This window comes from Poecile atricapillus, chromosome W (assembly GCF_030490865.1).
Source record: "Poecile atricapillus isolate bPoeAtr1 chromosome W, bPoeAtr1.hap1, whole genome shotgun sequence".
Classification (NCBI taxonomy): Eukaryota; Metazoa; Chordata; class Aves; order Passeriformes; family Paridae; genus Poecile; species Poecile atricapillus.
In genome coordinates, this window is record NC_081288.1 from 97,896,508 (window position 1) to 97,920,211 (window position 23,704).

At 45.3% G+C, this 23,704-nt stretch overlaps 1 protein-coding gene across 1 annotated transcript in view; it reads right to left on the reverse strand.

Annotated features, from left to right (window-relative positions):
- LOC131591635 (transcription factor RFX3-like) overlaps window positions 1-23,704 on the reverse strand; it is a 287,779-nt gene that overhangs the window by 238,991 nt on the left and 25,084 nt on the right. The window contains exon 2 of the mRNA XM_058862534.1: window positions 15,190-15,312. Within this exon, the coding sequence (XP_058718517.1) occupies window positions 15,190-15,306 (117 nt within the window). The 5' untranslated portion in view covers window positions 15,307-15,312. The remainder of the gene's footprint in view (window positions 1-15,189; window positions 15,313-23,704) is intronic.

Below are 23,704 nucleotides of genomic sequence, written 5' to 3' on the forward strand. Positions count from 1 at the left end.
CAGCAGAAAATAATTTAGACATTGAAAAATTATTCCCCTCATAACAATAAAGAATTTTTAAAAATAAATTATTTCTTCTGAATTTTTCATTTTTACCTAAAGTAGTCTGCTCCTAAAGTATGTGTACATAAATTTGAATTTAAAATTTAAGCAAATATATAATATATACATTAATTCTTTTAAGAGCAAAGCCACTCTTCTTCATTAAAGACATTGTTTTAATGCCTGATAGCCTTTTCTTTTCCTACAGTGTAAAAGCACCTATCTTACCCACATTCTTCATCACATTTCCTAGTGTTATACTAGATTCACATCTTCTTCCCAGAATCACAGAATAGTTACAGTTAGAAGGGACCTTTGGAGATTATCCAGTCTAACCCCCCTGCCAAGGAAGGGTCACCTAGAGCAGGTGACACAGGAACACATCCAGGTGGGTTTTGAATGTCTCCAGAGAGGGAGACTCCATCACCTCCCTGGGCAGCTATTCCAGTGCTCTGCCACCCTCAATAGAAAGAAGTTCTTCCTCATGTTGAGGTGGAACTTCTTGTGTTTTAGTTTGTGGCCACTGCTCCTTGTCCTGTCACTGGGCACCAATGAAAAGAGTCTGGGACCATCCTCTTGGCACCTGCCTTTGAGATATTTATATGCATTAATAAGATCCCCTCAGTCTTCTCTAGACTAACCAGGTCCAGCTCCTGCAGTCTCTCCTCATAAGAGAGATGCTCCAGACCCCTAATCATATTTGTGGCCTCCACTGGACTGTCTCCAGTATTTCCTTGTCTTTCTTGTTCTGAGGACCCCAGAACTGAACACAGTACTCCAGATATGGTCTCACTAGGGCCGAGTTGAGGGGGAGGATCACCTCCCTTGACCTGCTGACCACACTCTTCCTGATGTACCCCAAGATGCCATTTGCCCTCTTGGCCATAAGGACACACTGACAGTTCATAGTCAACTTGTTATCCACCAAGACTCCCAGGTCCTTCTCTGCAGAGCTGCTCTCTAGTAGGTCAGCCCCCAACCTGTACTGATACTTGGGGTTATTTCTCCTCAGGTGCAGGACCATATACTTGTTCTTGTTGAACCAAGTGGACCTTGGCCTTCATCGTCACATCCCTGCGTATTCTGACGATATTCCTATAGTCCTCCCATGTGGTCAGTCCCTTTTTCCACATCCCATAAATTTTTTCTTTCATTTGAGATTTGATAGCTTCCTGCTCATCCATGCAGGTCTCCTGCCCCCTTTGCTTGATTTCTTGCTCATGGGGATACACTGGTCTTGAGCTTGGTGGAAGTGATGCTTGAATATTGACCAGCTCTCTTGGACCCCCTTCTCTTCTAGGGCCCCAACCCATGGGATACCTCTAAGTAGGTCTTTAAAGAGGTCAAAGTTAGCTTTCCAGAAGTTCAAAGTTCTAGATCTGCTTACTGCTTTGCTTCCTCCATACAGGATCCTGAGTTCCACCCTCATGGTCACTACAGCCAAGGCTGCCCCCAACCTTCACATCTTCAACCAGTCCCTCTTGGTTTGTTAGCACAAGGTCCAGCAACACATCTCTCCTCATTGGCTCTTCCATCACTTGCCTCAAAATGTTTTCATCAGTAATCTGCAGAAACTTCCTGGACTGTGTGTGCCAAACTGTGTTGTCTCTCCAACAAATATTAGGGTGGTTGAGGACACCCAGGAGAACTGGAGCCTATGACCATGAGGCTATTTCCAGCTGTCCACAGAAAGCCTTATCAACTTCCCCCTCCTGATCAGGTGGTCTGTAGTAAACACCCACAACAGTGTCACCCATATCAGCCTGTCCCTTAATTCTCACCCATAAACCCTCAACTCATTAGTCTGCCCCTGGGTACATCTGTCCCTGGATCAATACATTCCAGTTGTTCTATCACATAAAGAGCAACTCCACCACCTTGCCTCACTGATCTGTCCTTTCTAAAAGGTACATAGCCATCCATGACAACATTCCAGTCATGTGACCTATCCCACCATGTCTCAGTAATTGCAATGAGATCATGGCCCTGGGACCACACAGAGATTTCCAGTTCTTCCCATTTATTCCCCATGCTGCATGTGTTTGTATACAGGAAGTTCAGAGAGGTAATCAAGCATGCAGGTTCCCTAGAATGGGCGTAAGACGATTCACCACAGCCATACACACTCTCAATGTGGTCAGCCCTGTGATTTCCATCCTGAGAAGAAGCCAAGGAAAATCTCTCACTGCACTGGTTGGGATGGCCTACTTCCCGTGAGGAAGCAATGGCATGAGCATTGACACTTTGGACCCCATTCCCTGAGCCCTTCAGTTTAAAGCCTGTCTCACCAAATTGGCCAGCCTGCTGCCAAAGATTCTCTTGCCCTTTTTAGACAGGTGGATCCCATCCCTCTCTATGTCGCCCTGAGAATCAGACATTTCGATATTGTTTTCATAATTTCTAGCCACTTTCCCAGGAAAGTAATTATAAACATAGGTGTTTATACATTCCATTAAAGATATGTCTTTTGATGGACATCTCTCATGGCCAGTGCGGTTGGGAAGGTGGTAACCTGACTATCCAATCCCTGGTCGTGGTTGAAAAACTATAAATACTGAAAGAACAAATAAACGAGAATTCTTCTTTCACCACACCTTGAGCTGCATCCGTGTGAATCATTTCGTGTCCGACAGTGACATCTGGTGACCCCGACATGATCGCAGGTGACGGTTGCAGGGTAATGTACAGCCCTGGGACCGTGGCTGCCTTTGGGTTTTCTCCTATGGAAGCCCTGGTTGTGGGGGTTTGGCAAGATGTTTTTGATCAGAAACAGATTGATGTTTCAGATGCTGATTTTTCAGCGGTTGTATGCTTATGGGAGAGATGAAGGATTTTTTCCTGTGGTTGAGGCGGTTTTTTCGAAGCTGGCTTGGGATGCGTTAGGCAATTCCCTGATCCGGGCGATGTCCATAGCATACAATCCCCATCTGGCCCAGCTTCTGCTGATCTGGCGGCAGTGTGACTGCGCGCTGAACAGTTGCACATCCTCTTCTGCTGGGTCGGTAGCCACTTTCTCTGACCTGGATGAGAGGGACGCTTCAGACTCCAGCTGTAGGAGTGGGGCGGAGCTCTCCCTCTCCCCCCATGATGCAGAGCCGGGGGACAGCTGCGTCTCAGGCTCTGAGGTCGGATCGCCTGGGGTTGCCAGGGACCCAGTGAGCTGGGTCCCAGCCAGCAGGTTGTCAGGGGTGCCGTGGAGCCAGTGGGCATGACTCCACCTTGCCCGGTGCCCCGGCGGTGTAAGCCTAGGGCGGGGTCATCTCCTTTGTGTGCCTTCCCAGGGCAGGCCAACAGGGAGCTGCCTGAACAGGGGGCAGTGCCACCCCTGGGGGCAGTGTCGGGGACAGTCCCATGTCCCCGTTGTGGCTGGGCTATACCGTAACCCATGGTGGGAGACAGGACGAGCCTGGGCTCTGCGCCGGCTGCCGCGCATGTGCACCCTGTTCCAATGGAGGGGGTGCCTGCTCCGCCCTGCACAGAGTGGCCAGCGCCAATTCTTGGGTTTTGCGTCCCCAAGGAGACGCTGTTAGTGGTGATTCCAAACGCTGCTCCTCCCATGTGGGATTCGTGGGGCATGGGGACGGGTGCTGCGAGTGACGCAGACGCCGGGCTGGCTACTGCTGGCTCCGTGGGACGCCCCCTGGCAGCAGAGCGGGACGGTGCCGCAGCTCTGTGGGCTGTGCCTCTCCCTGCGCCTCAGTCCCCGCCCGCGCTGGGGGTGGGCTCTGCTGAGCTGGCTCCACCCCGCCTCGCTTCAGGTTGGAGAGGAGACCCCCCTGCCATCTCCTACGGCCAAGGCGCCTGCAGCGGATCGGGGTCCTGCATTGTTTACTCTTGGCTCGGGTGGTGATGCCGCTGGGCAAAGCTAATGGCCCCCAACGGCAAGAGGTCCCGGGCTGCTAGAGCTTCTTCGGCTGGCCTGTGGATTTTGCCCCCCTGCCAGACAACTGTGCAGCCACGGGATCAGGCACAATTTTGGGAGGCAATGAGGGCTAAGGTTGACGAGGTAGCTGGCTGTGATTCTGAGCGCAGCCCCCTAGACAGCGGAGATAGCTCCTCTGGTTCTGCTGGTGTTACGGTGGCTGTGGCACCGGGTGCTGTTGTGGTGTCTTCCGGCCAGGTGCCTGGCCCTGTCTCGGGGGACTCTGTGAGACAGGACGTAGCAGGCAAGGCCGTTCCTCCGGATAGGTATCAGGAATTCACTGTGCTTCAGGATGCGATTCAGAGGACTCATCAGCCGTTATCCTGGAAAGCCTTGGCGAATCTCCAGGAGACGGCTGAGAAACATGGGTTAGGGTTAGGGTTGAATGAGGTTATACAGGCCCTTTGGGGCCTTGTCGGTGGTGTCCTGGTACCTTATGATATCCGAAGTATAGCCCGTGTTCTTTTTCAGCCGGGGGAGTATGGCATTTTTGAGTCACAATGGGCTCAGATAGCCTGTTGAGTGGTGCAGCAGAATACTGCCTTGGGTCAGCGGGATCCCAGGCGGGTGATCGGCTCGTTCTGCTGGGTACGGATGGCTTTGCTGACGTTGGTAGGCAGGTTGGCTTTGACCCTATTTTCCTTGAGCAATGCAAGGAGAAGGGCATGGCAGCATTGGTGTGGGCCATAGAAGTGGCAGCCCCGAAGGAGAATTTTGTAACTGTTGTCCAGCGGGCTGACAAGTCTTTTCTGCGTTTTGCGAATCGGCTGACTACTTCTATGGAGAGGCAGGTGCAAGATAGTGTGGTGAGGCAGCTTGTGCTCAAGAGCCTCACGAGGTCTAATTGTAATGCTGTGTGACAGAGGATCATTGGGATGCTCCCTGGTGATCCCTCGCTGAAGCAGATGGCACAGGCTTGTGTAGAGGCAGATGTCGCTGCTGAGGAGCCCCCTACTGTGGCTGCTGCTCTGCAGCCAACTTGGGTGAAGCCGCAGGGTGGACAGCAGCAACAGGGGACTGCTCAGGCCAGCAAGAAGCAGAAAAAAAGGTGCAGGGGACCTCGACTCTTCTGTTTTACTGTGCCCGGTGTGGTAGGCCGAATCATGCGGCAAATGTGTGCAAGGCAACGGTCCATGCCAATGGTCAGCCTCTGTCAGGCTTGGGAAACGGGAAACCAAGCGCAACAGGGAGACGCACTCAGACACAAGCCTCTCTTTACACCCCAGAGCCGATGGAAATATGCTTGGCCAGCTAGTAGCCAGCACCTCTGGCTCAGTGGGCCTTGATGTCTGCACGGTGGACATGGTTGTCTTGGACTCTTGCAGGATGTACAGGGTTCCCTTGGATGCTTTTGGTCTGGTGGGTGAGGGCATGAGTGCTCTTCTCGTGAGGAGATCTAGTACCACTGCTCAGGGCATCATTGTGCACATAGGAATCATTGATTCGGATTTCACGGGGTGGATTTATGCCACGGTTTCCACGCTCACCCCCCCGTCATTATCCCTGTGGGAACCAGACTTGCTCAATTTGTGCCTTTTAAGTCTTGTGTTCACAGAGCGGAGGACTGGCTGCAGGGAAATGGCAACTTTAGGTCCACTGGGGCACCTCAGGTTCACTGGACTGCTGTCCTGACGGCCAAGGATCGTCCTGAATGGGTCTGCACCCAGTCCATCCCTGGTGAGACACCGACAGAGGTTAGCCTCAGTGGACTTCTTGACACTGGTGCGGACATCACAATTGTCAGGTTTGCCAACTGGCCCCTGGAGTGGCCCTTGGAACCAGCGTGGATGTCTGTCACGGGATTGGCAGGTGCAGCACAATGCTATGTTAGCCAGAGGCCCATGTTCGTCACAAACCCCGAGGGGGGAGACTGCCATGGTTTGGCCGTACATTACGAAGGACTCACGGATAACTCTCTGGGGGAGGGACAACCTGGCTGCATGGGGTATGGGTATCGGGATGGATTTTTGATGGGGGCCACTGTGTTGGAGGGCGCAGACTGTCCTACACCTCCTATACGGTGGCTTGTGAACAAACCTGTTTGGGAGAATCAATGGCCCCTCCCTCATCATAAACTAGTTGCCCTCCGTGATTTGGTGCAAGAACAGTTGGATCAGGGTCATCTGGAGCCTTCTACCAGTCCCTGGAACATTCCCGTTTTCTGTATCAAGAAGTCTGGGAAATGGAGGTTGCAGAAAGACCTCCGGAAAGTTAACTCTGTGATGGGAAAGCATGGGGACGTTGCAGGTTGGCATGCCACCACCCACCATGCTTCATGCTGATTGGCCAGCCTTCATTGTGGATCTGAAGGATTGTTTCTTTACAATTCCTTCGCATCCTGATGACAGACTGAAATTTGCCTTCTCGGTGCCAGCTGTCAACAATGCTGAGCCTGCAAAGAGATACCAATGAAGGGTTTTACCACAGGGCATGCAGAATTCGCCTGCTATTTGTCAATGGTATGTGGCTTGAGCCCTGTCTGGAGTTCGCCGGCAGTTTCCTGATGCTCATCTCTGTCATTATATGGATGACATCTTGGTGGCTGGGCCCACCCAGGATGAACTGCTGGAAATACAGCCTCGGCTGCTCAGTGCCCTGCATTCTCATGGGCTGCAAGTGGCTCCAGAAAAGGCTCAGTGCCAGCCTCCTTGGAAGTATTTGGGGGTCAAAATTTTGGAGCCAACAGTCCAACATCAAGAGGTGCAGTTTGTGCATTCAGTGAGGACACTGAAAGATGTCCAAAAGTTGGTGGGTGTTGTCACTTGATTGCATCCCTATTTGGGACTGACCGTGGCACAGCTTATCTCCCTTGTTTGATCTGTTGAAGGGAAACTCTGATTTGAAGTCACCTCAGACACTGACACTGGAGGCACAGCAGGTGCTGGAGGAGATTCAGCGGGCAGTTTCTGCTCGCCAGGTCTATTGCATTGATCCTTCCATTGATGTCGCTGTTTCCATTACCACTCCAGATTTGCACCCCACAGGTATCATTGGCCAATGGAATGACGAATGGTCCGGTTCCTTGCATGTCCTGGAATGAGTCTTCCTGCCCCATCAGCCGCAGAAAACGGCAACTATATTGTTTGAGCTGATAGCTCGCTTGATTGTCAAATGCCGGCAACGGTGTTTGCAATTGATGGGTGTGGATCCCGCAAAGATTATGCTCCCGGTACCATGGGAGGATTTTGACTGGAGCTTTGCAAACAGTATTTCTCTGCAGAGTGCTCTGAAGAACTTTCCAGGCAGATCACTTATCATCTGCCCAGCCATCAGCTGCTACAGGTGGCGAAATTCACTGAAATTTCTTTGCGACCCAAAAATAGTCAGGAACCTGCACAAGGACCCACCATCTTTACTGACGGTTCAGGGAGGACTGGGAAGGCCATTGCTACCTGGAAGGACGGATCTGAGTTGCAGGTTCTGGAAAGTCATGAGGCTGGGTCAGCCCAATTGGTGAAATTATGGGTTGCTGTCATGGCATTTCAGAAATTTTCCCAGGAACCTTTCAAGCTGGTCACAGATTCTGCCTACATGGCCAACATAGCCCAGTGGTTGGGTCATTCGGTTTTGAAGGAGGTCTTTAATCCTGACTTGTTTCATTTACTGAAGACCCTGTGGTGTGCCATTCAGGCCCGGGTGCATCCGTACTACATTCTGCATGTGAGGAGTCATACCAATTTACCAGGGTTCATTGCAGAAGGTAACATGAGGGCTGACAATTTGGCTAACCCTGCGTGGTTTGTGCCTCAGCCTGACACGCTCGGCCAGGCCAAGGCATCTCATGGGTTTTTCCACCAGAACGCACATACTTGGCAGAAGCAGTTTCAGTTGACATCAGCTGAGGCCCAGGACATTGTCGAGTCTTGTGACGACTTTCATGCGCTTGCTGCGCCTTTGCCAGCAGGGGTAAACCCCAGAGGCCTTAGGGCCTTGGAGCTTTGGCAGATGGATGTCACCCAAGTTGCCAAGTTCTTTCGGCTCCGGTATGTGCACATCAGTGTGGACCCTTTCTCCTTTGCAATGTGGGCTTCTGCTCACACAGGAGAAAAGACCCATGATGTCATTGCCCACTGGAGGCAGGCCTGTGCCGTTTTAGGCATACCTTCTGCTGTGAAGACCAATAATGGTCCTGCTTAAGCCTCTCAGAAGGTGCGGCAGTTCCTGCAGTTGTGGGGTGTGTCACACAAGTTTGGTATCCCTCATTCCCCAACAGGTCAAGCTATTGTAGAACGTGCTCATGGTACACTAAAGCGAGTTCTACAGAAGCAGAAATGGGGAATGCAGGGTGAGACCCCATACAGTCAGTTGGAAAAAGCTTTATATACCCTCAATCACCTCACGGTGTCGCAGGACTCTAATAACCCGGTCATGTTGAACCATCACCTTTCCTTGCGGGCTTCGGATGAGCCGCATCAGCCTCGAGCAAAGGTTCGAGTGAGGAATTTGGTCACCAATCAGTAGGAAGGTCCTTTTGAACTTATCACTTTGGGGCGCGGGTATGAGTGTATATCCACAGATACTGGGGTATGCTGGGTACCTGCAAAGTGCGTTCGCCCTGACCTGCGACCGCAAAGGCAGCATCTGGCCAACCAGTGGGTTTGAGACTGTGACCAAATTGAAAGCCATCCGATGGATGGGCCATCGGATGATGATTCAGATGCACATGACGTGAGTGATCACCCCGATGGCCTGTCCACGGGCAGACACTGATGCCGGACACGCTTTCATTTTTTTTAATGAGTGGTGAGATATTACCCTTAATCTAAAAAGCTTCTGATATTGTTTGGAACATTGTTTGTCTTTCTGTTATTTTTCTTTTGAGTGTTTAATATATTGTTCGTTTTCTCTGTTCTTTTTTTCTTTTTTAAAAAGACAGTGTGAGATGTCGCCCTGAGAATCAGACATTTCGATATTGTTTTCATAATTTCTAGCCACTTTCCCAGGAAAGTAACTATAAACATAGGTGTTTATACATTCCACTAAAGATATGTCTTTTGATGGACGTCTCTCATGGCCAGTGCGGTTGGGAAGGTGGTGACCTGACTATCCAATCCCTGGCTGTGGTCGAAAACCTATAAATACTGAAAGAACAAATAAACGAGAATTCTTCTTTCACCACACCTCAAGCTGCGTCTGTGTGAATCATTTCGTGTCTGACAGTGACATCCCTAAGTCTACAATCATTGTCATAAAAACCAAAACCTTCTCGATGGTGCCAGCCACCAAGCCAGACATTGATGTGCACTACGTTTCTGCATCTGGCTGTCCCTGTTTCTCTAACCAGTAGGATAGATGAGAAGATGACTTGGACACTGATGTTTTTCACCTGTTTCGTCAGGGCTTTATAGTCTTCCTTGATCTAATCTATTTTTTGGCTTGCGGCGTCATTTGTACCCACATGAAAAAGTAGTAGTGGGTACTAGTCCATGCTCTTGACAAGTTGGGGTACCCTCTCAGTAACATTACAGATTCTACCCCCTGGTAGGCAGCATATATCTCGTGACTGTTTATCAGGCTGGCAGATGGGGCCCCAGTGCCCCTTAATAGTCACACACTATGAGCACTTAAAGCTTCTTTTTATGGTAACTGCTGTGTGCTGCTTGTGTGGATTCTCCTTGTTAGCCTTGCTCATGAGCATCTAAAGCCTTTAAAACACCAAATATGTTTTTGGTCTGGATGTTGGAGGGTAGAGGTTGAATTGGAACCCTGCTTTTGTGGGTCACCAGGTTCTAAGGTGCCTCATGCTCAGTGGTATCCATTGTAGGTGGATGATTCCAAAGCCACATTATCTATCTCCATTTCAGCACCTCTAATACTGTGCAGCCTATTAACTGTCTTGTAATTCAGCCACCTACTGCAACAGGTCATCAACCTGTGCATGCTTAGTGCAGGTACCAGCCATTTGTCCAGAAATATCTGGGCATCCATTGCAAGCTACCACCTGTACTGACATCTCCTTCTTTACCAATTATGATGGTTTGGCATTTAAGGGAGAGAAAAAAAAAAAAAAAAAAAAAAGAGTAAAAAACACAGAAGTGAAGCCTTTGAGAGAGACTGCTGGGAGTTGTTGTTTTTTTTTTGCCTGAGACTTGGCCAATCGCTGGCCATTTCTGAGAATTGACTGTTTTTGACCATTGAAAAGTGAGATCAACCCTGTGAATACCACCTTTTAAACCTAAGTCAAAAAGATTTTTGCTCTCATAGTTTCTGGCTTTGAAAGGTAACAGAACCCCAGCTAGCTCCCGTCCCCCCCCCGCCCCAGGCCATGAAGCCTGGCAGGGGCTGGGCTCGGCCTGCCGTGGCTCCCAGGAGGCGAGGATGGAGCCTGCAGGGACTTCCTCCCGGACTGGCGCCAGGCTCTGCTGTGGACCCCGGCCCTGGGCTAGAGTGGGCCATGGCTGCTTGCCTCCACAGCTTGCACAGACAGCCACAGACTGAAAAACAGTGTCTGCTGCTTTTCCAGTGCTGCTGAGCTGAAATATGATATTATAAATACCTAGCCGTGGCTCGAGCCAGATTTTAACCCTTTTACTACACAGATTAGACCTGCAGACTTAATCCTTTTTCCAGAGAGAGGAAAAAGAGAGTGATCAACATGTAAAGAGACAACATAAAACATCAAAGTTAATGAAAGAAAGAATCGAGCTTCAGATGGGAAGAGAATGAGGAGATGCTTTAATAGGCTGAAATAATCTTTTGTTAAAGCTATGGAGATGGACACTAATTTTATGAAAAACTCCTTTAATTCATGAAAAAGTATTTTGGGGGAGAATGAAGTATTTCAAAGTGTAGATCTGAGCAAAGGAAATCCATTGATGAAGCTGAGCAGATGGTGAAGTAGCTGTGATCCCATGAGATGCTGGAACAGAGAAAGAGAAGTGAGAGTTGCTGAAGACTCATGGCCCCCAGGGAGAAAAAGAGAAAGCTTCTGTTCCCAGAGATGATCACAGAGACAGATGAAGAGAAACTTTGCCTTTGAATAACTCATCCTTAAAATGACACTCCTTGAGTTCATGGCCCATGAACACACCTCAGAGTAGTGTGAAATGAGAGAGCCTGATGGCAGAGTTTTCCGGGCAGCTGGCATCAGAGGAATGAAAAGCCATGAGAAAACTGTTTTCTTGTAGAGAACTCTCCATAAAATGACAAAAGAAGACTCCTTTTCTCTACAAAGACTGATGAAAAGACTATTACATAGTTGGTACTGTTTTAACCACCGAGTTTTGTCTCCGTGTTGTCAGTTGGACAAAAAAATGCTTAGGTAGTGGGGAAGAAATGTTTCTGGAAGTTTTATTCTGGTTTCTTATTCTTGTAGTTTTGTTAATAAACCTTCTTTATTCCTTTTAAGTCTTAAGCCTGTTTTGCCCTTCTCCTAATCCATATCTCACAGCAAAAAATAAATAAGTTTTCTGGTGATTTTTTAGCTAGTGCTTTAAAACCACCACAACAGTTCCATCTGGGTGGAAGCATCAGACTTCTTAGGGGCTATCTCAGTAGACGCACTGGTTTTGGCTCTAAGACAAGTGTCCACCATTATGGCTGAGACCTAGAGCACTTAGCACTTACCTGAGCTGTGGACCTACTTTCAGATTGCAGCACCCTCCCCATATGCCCTGCCCACATGAACTGCCACATCACATCCTTCTGATATGTCACATCCTGTTTGCTCTCCCTGTTCAACACTCTCTGGGTTGCTCATGCTTTCTGGAGTCATTTAAATCTCCCACAGTACTCCTGGCTATGACCCCTCCTTGTCTAATTGTCTCACAAGAGCTTCCAAGGTCTGACACGGCTCTGGGCTGCTGATCAGGCTGGACTGCTGAGTCTTCCTTTTCCTTACCCTGCAGAATCACGGAATTACTAAGTTGGAAGAGACCTTTATGATCATCAAGTCCAACTCATGCCCTAACACCTCAACTAAACCATGGCACTGAGTCCCACATCCAATCTTTTTTTAAGCACATCCAGGAATGGTGATTCCACCACCTCCCTGGGCAGACGATTCCAGTACTTTATCACTGTTTCAGTAAAAAACTTTTCCCTAACATCCAACCTAAATTTCCCTTGGTGCAGCTTAAGACTCTGTCCTCTTGTTCTGTCACTTGCTGCCTGACACATTCAATTCCTTTAGAATTCTTGACATTTTTTCAACACTTTCATCATCTATCCTTTTCTCTCTAAACCGGTATCTCCTTCATATTCCATCCTAATCACTACAGAATCATCTGCATTGGCTTTCACTACATATGCATCACCTTTTTAGTCTATACAAATTATTGCAGCAAACTCCTCTTCCTTGGCCAGGCTGATCCCCTAACATTCCTTTATGAAACCTTGCATAACTTATACTTTCAAAATAAGACTCAACTGAAAAATACAGTCCAATAGAATCAGAAAATGCTCCAAAGTACAGTTGAAATATTCAGTGAAATGAAAATATTTGAAATAATAACACTAGAACATAAGTAATATCGTATTGAAAATATATTCTGATATAAACTATATCTAGTTTTCAAAAGTTTGAAGCAAAGCTTAAAATGAGTTAACCACAGTAAGCCTCAGAAAGCTTCACTAAGTCAAAGCACCATAGTAGCTTAATTTAAAAAGTTAGCACAATAATAGAAAGACCTTATCATTTTCACACAGGCAGATAGTAATAGGACAAGAGGGAATAGCTTTAAACTAAAAGTATTGAAAGTACACAAAGATAAGCTTTTAAATTCATGTTAAGTGCCCAATATTTGAATGTTTTGCTGAAACAATTAATTTTGGGGGTTTTGGGGGAGGGGGCATTTAAAAAAAAAAAAAAAGCAAATATATTCCAAGGTACATTATAAGTAGAAGTGATATTAATGGAATTATTATGCATTATAAATTGAGTCTATATACCAGGAAATATTATTAGTGAAATGCATGAAACAGTTAAACAGTATTGCAAAGAACATGCTGTATTCGGCTTGCATGGCCTGGTTTTTGGTAGGGGGGAGCCACAGTGGCTTTTGTGAGAAGCTGCCAGAAGCTTCCACAATGTCTGGCTTAGCCAATCCCTGGGGGCTCCAAAGATGGATATGCCACTGGTCAAGGCTGGGCCAATTAGAAATCATGGTAACGCCTCTGTGATAACATATTTAAGAAGAAATCAAAACAAAGGTTGTGGCACAGTTGTAATTTTCAGCCAGAGAAAAGCGGAGTGAGAACATGCAAGAATGACTATGCAGACACCAAGGTCAGTGAAAAAGGAGGGGGAGGAGCTGCTTCAGGCACCAGAGCTGATTCCTCTGCAGCCTATAGTGAAGACCATGGTGAAGCAGCTGTGCCCCTGCAGCCTATGGAGGACCACAGTGATGCAGAGATCCACCCGCAACCCATGGAAGAGCCCCATGCCACCTGGGAGCAGACTGTGATCCTGTGGGAGACCTGTGGAGGGAGGGGCCCTGCCCCCATGCTGGAGCAGCCTGTCCTTGAAGGATTGCACCCCATGGAAAAGTGACCCATTCTGCAGCAGTTTGAGGGATACTGTTGCCTGTGGGATGGACTCATGTTGCAGCAGTTCGCAGGGAGCTGTTGCTTATGAGATGAACTCACGTCAGAGAAGTTCACAGAGAACTATCTCCTGTGGGACGGACCCCACAGTAGAGCAGGGGAACGACTCCTCTCCCTGAGCAGCAGGAGAAGCCACGAGTGATGAACTGACCATAATCCCCATTCCCTGTCTCCTTGCACCACTGGGGTAGGCAGTAGAGCTGGGAAGAAGGAAGGGGTGAGGGGAATGTGTTTTTAAGGGTTCATTTTACTTCTCATTATGCCACCCTGATTTTGTTAGTAATAAATTCACTTTGTATCTCTAAGTTGAGCCTGTTTTGCCCATGGTGGTATTTGATGAGCAATCTCTCCCATTCCTTATCTCAACCCATGAACCCTGTGTTAAATTTTATCTCCTCTGCCCATCTGCAGAGAGGAGGGAGTGGCTTTTGTGGGTGCCTGGCATCCAGCCAGCATTAACTCACAACACATGCAGAATAAAAACATCACCTTAAATTTTAAAACTAAACACAATGCTAGAAATTTTAGTTTAGACAACAGTGATTCACTAGCACAGAAACAGACATACAACTTAACAAGCTATTCTCAGTTTTAATATTGTTGATTTTGAAACTGTAAAGCAAACTTATATGAAAAAAGAACATCAGATTTCACCCAAAGAACCTAAAACAGTGACAGCTGAATGTAGGGAAAGTGGAGAGGGAGATGATGATCTCTTCTTGGTATCCTGTGACAGGATGAGTAGGAATAGTTCAAAGCTGCATCAGAAAAGGTTCAGACTAGATATTAGAAAACATTTCTTTACTAAGCAGGTGGTCAAACACTGGAACAGGCTGCCTAGAAACATGGTTGGTGCCCCAAGCCTGTCAGTGTTTGAGAGGTATTTGGACAATGCCATTAATACTATGCTTTTGGTCAGCCCTGAAGTGGTCAGGTAGTTGAAATAGACTGTCATTGAATATCCCTTTCAACTGGAACAAAGAATTAAAAAAAAAAAAAAAAGAAAAATATCTAAATTACACATATTAAAGGAATCTGGGACAAAAGTTATGGCTTTTCACATTCAGTTCCTGTTTTCCAACTCCTGCTTCCCTCCTCGATCTCCCCATGCAGCACACCCTCCAATGCTGGTGGGGCTGCATAGGTGATTAATCATGTCACAGAAGTGTGTGCTGAGCTGGCTACTTCAGAAGCCCCTTTAATTCTCTGACAAATCCAAATTATGCATTACTTACGGTTTTACTTCACGTCTTTCTGCATTTGCTCAAGAACCTGCAGGGAGATCAGCTTAGAAGTACAAAATTACATTACTTTTGTATTTTACATCTATATTGAATTTATTTTAAAAATTCATATTCCTTTCAAAGGAATAAATGTGAATATTCAGTAACTTAAATGAATGGAATTTTTATGACATACTGCATACATTTTGTAGTAATCTACTTATAGAACCATGCATATATATTTCTGGTGTTTAACAAATATTCTAGTTCAAGAAATAAACTGAAAACTGCATGTCTGCTTATGTAGATATTTTAGTTCCATCAAAATAAAATTGAATAAAACAGTAAAAAGGAATTGGTTTTGCAGCCTTGTAAAAAATCAGTTCTTCACTATACATATTGAAATGCATCATTCTGTCTTGCCAGTGTTCTTTGTTTTCCCAAAATTAACACACTTACCTGTTGCTGAACTGGTACCTGCTGTACTACCTGTGTGGCCACCGCCGCCTGGCCAGCCACAGATGCTTGTAAAGTCACAGTCGAACCTGTGTCTGAACCAGTCTCTGATGTCTGCATCGTGGTCTGTGAATAAAATTAAAATGTAAAATTAAAAGTTCAGCACAAACTTCTTCACTTTTTGTCACTTATTCAGATCTTAAAAGAAGCATATTCACCCAAAATCAAATCTGGGGATTAGCTAAATATTGTTTCATGTACTATTACATGAGTACACAGAGATATTTATTTTTAATTTTTTAAAATGCTGCTTTGGCCTAAAATATTAGAAAATTCATATTATATATTATATTATTACTTTGTCTAATATAAGGTCTGCTTAGAGCTTGCAGCACATCAAGAAAAGAATAAGCTTTGGACTTCATTATTTTTTTCTAACAGTTTACAGTCTGCTTTGTAATAGCAAATACACTTATCCAGTCAGAAGAAAGGTGCACACAAAGCTATTTACTGCTTTAAAGAACTTCTGGAAAAACATCTGTTCACAAGTCTGATTCTTCTCTAACTACACTTGTATACATTAGCTGCAACTATTATTAAATTTTGAGAGGAGACTCGAAACATTTTACTTTATTAGGACAACACACTTTAAGCTACTTATATGCGCAAGAATAATTAATTCTAGAAGCTGAACATATAAATGCTTACTTCCTAATTAAGCATGCCTTCACAAAAAGACTTGTAATCATCAATGCAATAAAACTGAATAATGGAAATATTTCCAACTAAGTCATCACAATTCTAAAGACCAAAAAGAGTAATTTATGTAGTAATCACAGTACAAGTAAATTATAGTACCTTCAATATAGTCACCTTTCAGAAAGAACTAACATACACTGAATAAAGTATACTGCAAGAACACAATGGGTAAAATATGCAATACCAGAAAGAAATTTCTCTTTTCATTTTCTTCCCTGAAACGGTTCAAATCCTTATGTACTGAAATATTAAAAGCTTTCTCTTACCTTACTTGCCCTCAAAATATTTTTTTAAATAATGCAAATCAACAGAAACTTTTCTCACTTATTTATGTGACTTCAGGAACAACTCATTAAAATCAGAAATAAGTCAAAAGTCCTGCCATCATCTTGTAAATGACTACACATTCTTCAAAGCTGTCTTTCCTCTGGTTTACTGAGTAGCACTATACATTTTTCATATTGAAATGCTGAGTTAAAGCTCTGGCTGGTGATAGATTGAGGGGCTTCAACCTGAAAAGAAGACCCTGGAAAGCATTTTAAAGGTGAAAAAGTGAGTCAAGTAATCTTTTTTAGCTGACAGTGTTAATGTAATCACTGGAGTTATAAACAGGGATTTTACCCCTACATGAGGTTGTGGCACTGACATTTTTAAGAGGAATATTCAAAATTTGGATACAGCACAGAAATGGTCCAACATTGAAGGAAAATGCCTTACAAAGAAAACCTATTTAGATTATCATAAAGAAGACTGAGGATGACCTACTCTGTTGGGTTTGTGTGGCCAGGTTTTGCAAGCTGGGGGGGGGGCTACAGGGGTAGCTTCTGAGTGAAGCCGCTGGAAGCTTCCTCCGTGTCTGACAAAGCCAAAGCCAGCAGGCTCCAAGACGGACCTACCATTGGCCAAGGTTGAGACAATCCGTGATGGTAATAACACATTTCTTATATTTAAGAAGGAATAAAAAGGTATTGCATAGAAGTAATTGCAGTCAAATAAGAGTGGAGTAAGAATATGTGAGAGAAGCAACTCTGCAGGCACCAAGGACAGTGAAGGAGGGGGAGGTGTTCCAGGCACTGGAGCTGAGATTCCTCTGCAGCCTGTGGTGAAGACAATGGTGAAGCAGCTGTGCTCCTGAAGCACATGGAAGAGCCCCACAATGGAGCAGGTGGATGCCTGAGAGGAAGCTGTTACTCCGTGGGAAGCCCATGCTGGAGCAGAGTCCTGGCAGGGACCTGCGGACCCATGGAGAGAGAAGCCCACACTGGACCAGGTTTTCTGTTAGGACTTGTAACCCAGTTGTGGACCCACAGTGGAACAGGCTGTGCCTGAAGGAATACACCCCATGGAAAGGGATCCACACCAGGGCAGTGCCTGAAAAACTGTAGCCTGTGGGAAGGACTCATGTTGGAGAAGTTTGTGGAGGACTGTCTCCTGTGGATGCTAAATGCAAGAAGCAAGCAGGGAGCACAGTGTCTATGTGAAACTAAGTCACACAAGCTTCTCATTCTGGCCTGGGAAAGCATAAAGAAGAATCTAAACAGTCCTTGGTAAAGGACAACAAACTTTGCAGGTGTTGTTTAGGATCCTTGTTGTTTACTTGTAAGAAACAGTCAAGGGGTGGTGTTCCACTTGTCCAGTGATGGTGATGTGTTGCTTTGATGACCAATGAGTTTTACCTCTCAGACCTGTCTATAAGAGAAGATCAAGGATAATAAATCTTGCTCTCTTGGACAACACAGCTGAGAGAGTCGGTGTCGTACTTCTTGCCGTTCCTAATACAGTGCAACAGTCTCCCATGGGAAGAACCCCACGCTGAAGCAGGGGAAGGACTCCAACTCCTCTCCCTGAGCAGCAGCAGAAAAGTGTGATGAACTGACTGTAACCCCCATTCTCTGTCTCCCTGTGCTGCAGGGGAGGGAGAAGGTAGAGCCCAGGTAGGAGGGAGGGGTGGGGGGAAGGTGTTTTTGAGATGTTTTGCTTCCCATTATCCTGCTCTGATTTTGATTGGTAATAAGTTCAATTAATTTCCCCAAGTCGAGTCTGTTTTGCCTGTGATGGTAATCAACAAGTGATCTCTCCCAGTCCTTAACTCATGAGCCTTTCATTATATTTTCTCTCCCCTGTCTAGTTGAAGAAGGGAGTGATAGAGCAGCTTTGGTGGGTACCTGGCATCCAACCAGGGTCAAACGACCACACTTGTAAATAACAGGAATTAGAGTAATCTTCAGTTTTGCACAGAATTACAGAACTGTTTAGGTTGGAAGGAACCTTTTGAGATCATCTAGTCCAACCCTCCTGCTCAAAACAGGGTCACTTAGAAAAAGTTACCATCCAGTTGGGTTCTTAATACCTCTCAGGATAGACACTTGTTGTGGTTTTAAACCAGTAATTAACAAAAGGGAAAAAAAATTACTTATTTCTTGTTGTGAGATATGGATTAAAACAAGAGCAAAACAGGCGTAAAACTTAAAAGGAATAAAGAAAGTTTATTGACAAACTACAATAATAAGAACACCAGAATAAACTTCCAGAAAAACCTTTTCATTTCTTACTGCCCACCATTCTTTTGTTCACATGACAACAGAGACAGAAACTTTAGAACTTTGATGGTTTAAACAGTCCTAATTCTTTCTACAGTCCCTTCACCAGTCTCTGTGGAGAAACAGAAGTTCCTTTCTGTTAATTTATGGAGTTTCTCACAAGAAAACTATTTTTGTTATAGTTTTCTGTTTCCCTGATATCAGCTGCCCAGAGCTGCTGTTATCAGAGCCCACCCCTCCCATTGCACATCACCCTGAGGTGTGTTATGGGTCATGAGTTTAGGGATAGCATTTTTAAGGATAAGTTATTCAAAGGCAAAAAGTATTCTTCATCTGTTTCTGTGAGCTTCACTAGAAAACAGTTTTCTCATTGCCTCTCAAGGCTTCAAATCTCCCAGCACTTCACTATACCATAATTACTCTACTTTTTACTCAAATTTACACTTTGAACACTCTATTCCTCCCCATACTCCATCATGAATTAAAGGAGTTCTTTTCAGGACTTTATTGTCCATCCCCATAGTTTTAACAGAAAGATATTTCAGCTTAATTAAAGCATCTTCTTAATTCTCTACCTTTCTTGAAGCTTCTTTTCTTTCTTGCCACTAGTAGTTTATAAAGTCTCTTTTCATGTTGATCACTCTCCTTTTCTCTCTCTGGATAAAAAGATTAATCCGCAAGTCTCATCTGGGTAAGAAAGAGTTAAAATCCTGCCCAAGCTTTTGTAGATGGTTTGGTGATCTCTGCTGAACAGTAGCTGGAGCTGTCTGCGATGGAAAGTTCCTCATAGCTGCTCTGGAGAGCGTGGTCGGTGTCTCTGCTTGCTGCAGGCCCAGAGCCCCTCTCCTTCTTTACTCGGCAGTTTGTGGTGAATTCCATCACAGCAAAACCTGCAGCCAAGCCAGGAACCGGCCTGGCCCGGCTTGGCTCGGGGCAAGCCCCCGCAGGCCCCATCTCCCGGCCGCATGGCCTGGGCAGGGAACCGGAGGCCAGCCGGAGGTCTGCTACCTTTCACAGCCAAGAAACAAAGAGAACAAGAGAGTTCTGGTTTTTTTTACTTTAAGGTGGGGTTCACAAGTTGATCCCACTTTTCAATGGCTAAAACTGCTGTCAATTCTCAGCATTGACCGATAATTGGTCAGGAGAAAAGACTCCAGGCAGTCCCCAGCAACTCCAACTTTCCTTAAAGGTAAAGTAACTCCATGACAACACTCTACAATATCTTTTTAAAACCTGCTATAGTTCTTGACTAACCTCACAGTACAAAAGCGTATTTGAGTATTCAGATGGAATTTCCAGATTTTTTTCCATTTGTGCCCATTGCCTCCTGTCCTGTCAATGAGCACCACTGAGAAGGGTCTTGCTCACTCATCTTTGTTGGAGTCTGAAACACAGAGTATGTGCCCTTGTTTCTGATGCTTAGCTCTGAGATCCAGAAAAACACTGAATTTCATACAATATGAAATTTATGAGCATGTTTTCATGGTGATACATGAAAACAACTGTTAAAGTTAGTTAGAAAAGCTAAAAGTGTGAGTGTGTAAATTAGAGTTTTCTTAAGTCACTGAGTGAAGAAGTTAAAGTTTAGAGATTAAATTAGTTTAGAAAGCAGAAGACAAGATGGAGGATTTAGAGTGTTGTTTCTTTTCCTTCTTTCTTCTTCATGTGCTTCTAGAGGTTTTTGGGTAATAGTAGGGGATTTGACAGAAAATGCCGCAGTGCAGCACACAGGTGATGGGTCATTGGGTCATTAAGAAAAATAATATACTTGTCTATTGTTAATTGGATAAGAATGAGTATAATGATAAAAGAACTGTGTGATTCGGGGCTATTTTGAGCTTTCAAAGACAAAGTGAGCCACAAGGCCATTTTGTACCATCAGAAAGAAATGAGCCAGATTGCAGTAAATTAAACTTGTGCAGATAGTCTGGAGAGACCTGCCAAGTTTTGTGATAACATCCTAATAAACACAAGAAACAAGATCCTAACAGGCTTTGGAGTTTTTGTCCTGACCCAGAGAACTGTGATAAGCGGGACTCCCCGTGAGGGAATATCCCCAAGGAGCTCAGCTCAGAGGAGACTGAGAAATCCAGGAGTGAAAAAAAGTACAGAAGTGCAACAGAATCAAGAGAGAGAAAAAAGAAACTAAAAAGAATTTTTTTAAAAGTTACCATCTTCACTCCCTCCCATCAGGTATTTATGCACAGTGATAAGGTCCTCCCTGAGCATCCTCTTTCCAAGCTGAATAGTCTCAGATCTTTCAAACTCTCCTCATATGGCATATGCTCCAGTACCTTAATCATGTTTGTAGTCCTTGGCTGCCCTTGCCCTTTATTGTACTGGGGAGCCCAGAACTGAACATGTAGCTTCACTAGCACTGAGTAGAGAGGAAGGATCTACCTCAAATCCTAGCAATGCTCTTCCTAATGCAGCCAGGGATACTGTTGCCCTCTTTTGTCATTAGGGTGCATAGCTGGATCTTCTCCATCAGGATACACATTTTCTTCTCCCCAAAGTTACTTTCTAGCTAGTCATCCTGCAGCCTGTACTGGTGCCTGGGATAAATCCTCCCCAGATGTAGGACTTTGCATTCCCACCTGTTGAATATCATAAGATCCTTCTCTGCCACTTCTATAAAGTGTAAAGATCTCTCTGAATGGCACAAGAGACATCTGGTCAATCAACAGCTCCTCCCATTTTCATATATGTTGCTGGGGTCATTCAGTCTGGAAAAGAGAAGATTCCAGGGAGATCTTATAGTGGCCTTTTAACACTTAAAGAGAGCTTATAAAAAATATGGAGAGAGACTTTTTACCAGAGCCTGTGGTGACAGGAAAAGGGGCGATGATTTTCAAATTATTTAGATGGGAAAGTGATTTAGATGATCAAGTGAAAGGTGCCCTTGACCATGACAGCAATTTGCTGATGATACCAAACTGGGGGGAGCTGCTGAATCTCTCGAGGGACAAGAGGCCTTGCAGGGGGATCTGGATAGACTGAAGCAATAATCAATGTCATGAAAATTAACAAGTCCAAATGCCAGATTCTGCACCTGTGACAGAGTAATGCCAAGCACAATTATAGACTGGGAGAGTAGTGGGTGGAGAGCAGCCTTGCAGAAAGGGATCTGAGGGTGCTGGTTGACAGGAAGCTCAATATGAGTCAGCAGTGAGCCCTGGCAACCAAGAAGACAAACCTCATCTTGGGGGGCATTAGGAACAACCTGACCGTAAAGGGATTCCCTGCTTATGACAACAGGGTTGGACCTTTAATGGTCCCTTCCAACCCAAACCATATGATGATGATTCAGAGAGCTATGGCCTGTCCAACTACTGATGGAGGAACCCTCACTCACTCCTGTAGCTCACACCACAGGCCCCAGGGTACTTACATCCCCCAGTCTGACTCCAATAGCTGGGCACCAAATTTCACTCACACACACACGGGTCTCATCAGCAGCTGACACCTGTTCCTTGCAGCATGCATACTGTCCTAGTTTCAGCTGGGATAGAATTCATTTTCTTCTCAGTAGCTGGTACAGCACTGTGTTTTGGATTCAGTATGAGAATAATGCTGATAACACACAGATGTTTTGGTTGTTGCTGAGCAGTGCTTACCCTGAGTCAAGGGCTTTTCAGTGTCTCATTCTCTGCCAGGGAGGAGCTGCACAAAAAGCTGGGAGGAGCATACTTCAGATAGCTGACCTGAACTGCCCAAAGGGATAGTCGGTACCATAGAACATCATGCTCAGTGAACAAACTGGGAGGAGTTAGCCAGAAGGGGCCAATTGCTGCTCCGTCAGTCGGTGGCGAGCATTTGTATTGTGCATCACTTCTTTTTCTTGGGTTTTACCTTCCTGTCTCCCTTTCATTTTTATTACAACTATTAGCAATAGTATTAGTATTACCATATTACCATCATTATTATTATTATTATTATATTTTACTTCAATTGTTATACTGTTCTTATCTCAACCCATGAGCTTCATTTTCTTTCCTGATTCTCCTCCTCATCACAATGGGGGTGGGGGCAAAGGGAAGTGAGCGAGCAGCTGTGTGTGGTATTTAGTTGCCAGTTGGGGTTAAGCCACAACATATACACAGAGGACATAGAGTGAGATTAAGCAGGGTGATAGTTAAGAAAACATTTAAAAAGAAAATATAAGAAAATAGGACAGACTGCAGTGATCAGGCACAGGGCTCAGCCAGACAAGCATACCAACTGGCTCCATTTTACCTGTGACTGGAAACTTTTATCCCCCTTTCTGTCTATCCCTCCTCTTTGTCTCTCCCTGCTTCCTCTTTCCCCTGTAATTCCCTTAATCAGTTTGTACAGTTCTATCAATTCCTGCATCCATCCCAGTTTGATGTCTGGGATCCCTCCTGGTTTAACATCTTATCAGTTGCAAAGCCCATGTTGATCTTCCTGAAAGTGGTGCCTGTAGTTTCTTGACAGTCCATTAATTAGTGTGACTGGAGAGGTTTGTTTCTTGTCATTGTGTCCCACTTCCTTTGTAGTGGAGAGCCAGGTGAACTGGTGTCATGGTTTAGGAATGGTACTCCCCAATTTAGTGTTCCCATTGAGACTCTCCAAACCACAGTGCCGTTTGCTCACTCCCCCTCCTCTCCCTCCCCCTGAGTCAGGCTGGAGAGGAGAATTGGAGGCACAAAAGGTAAAGATCACAGGTTGAGAGAAGAACAATTTACTGGAAACAGCAACAATATTGATAACAAAGGTATGCAAAAAGAGAGAATTATTCACATGCAAAAAATGCTCACCATGGAGCCAGCAGCAATAAACTATACCAATCATCTTCCCCTCACATTTTCTCCACCAGAAGGAACCCCTTCTATCTGGAAGAAAGAGTCGTTTCTCCCCGTCCCGATCAATGAGGCAGTATTGAATAACTTCCATGTCCTCGCTGCACCCTATCCCAGCTACTGTAAAAAATTAACCCTATCCTGGTTGGAACAAGAACAAGAAAACATGGAAACCCCCCAACAATAGACAATATCCAATCACTCTCTGCCACACTATGCAAACCCCAGAAGAGACTCCTTTCCTCCCACCTCTGATAATAACATGGGATACTATAGAATTACCTCCAGGTCTTAGCCATGCCCCTCCTGGCCAGAACCAGGACAACCTGGAACCCTGTCAAGTAGCTAATCAAAGGTCTGTTGAACAGGAAGGCTGGAAGCTGGTCACTGTCTATACTT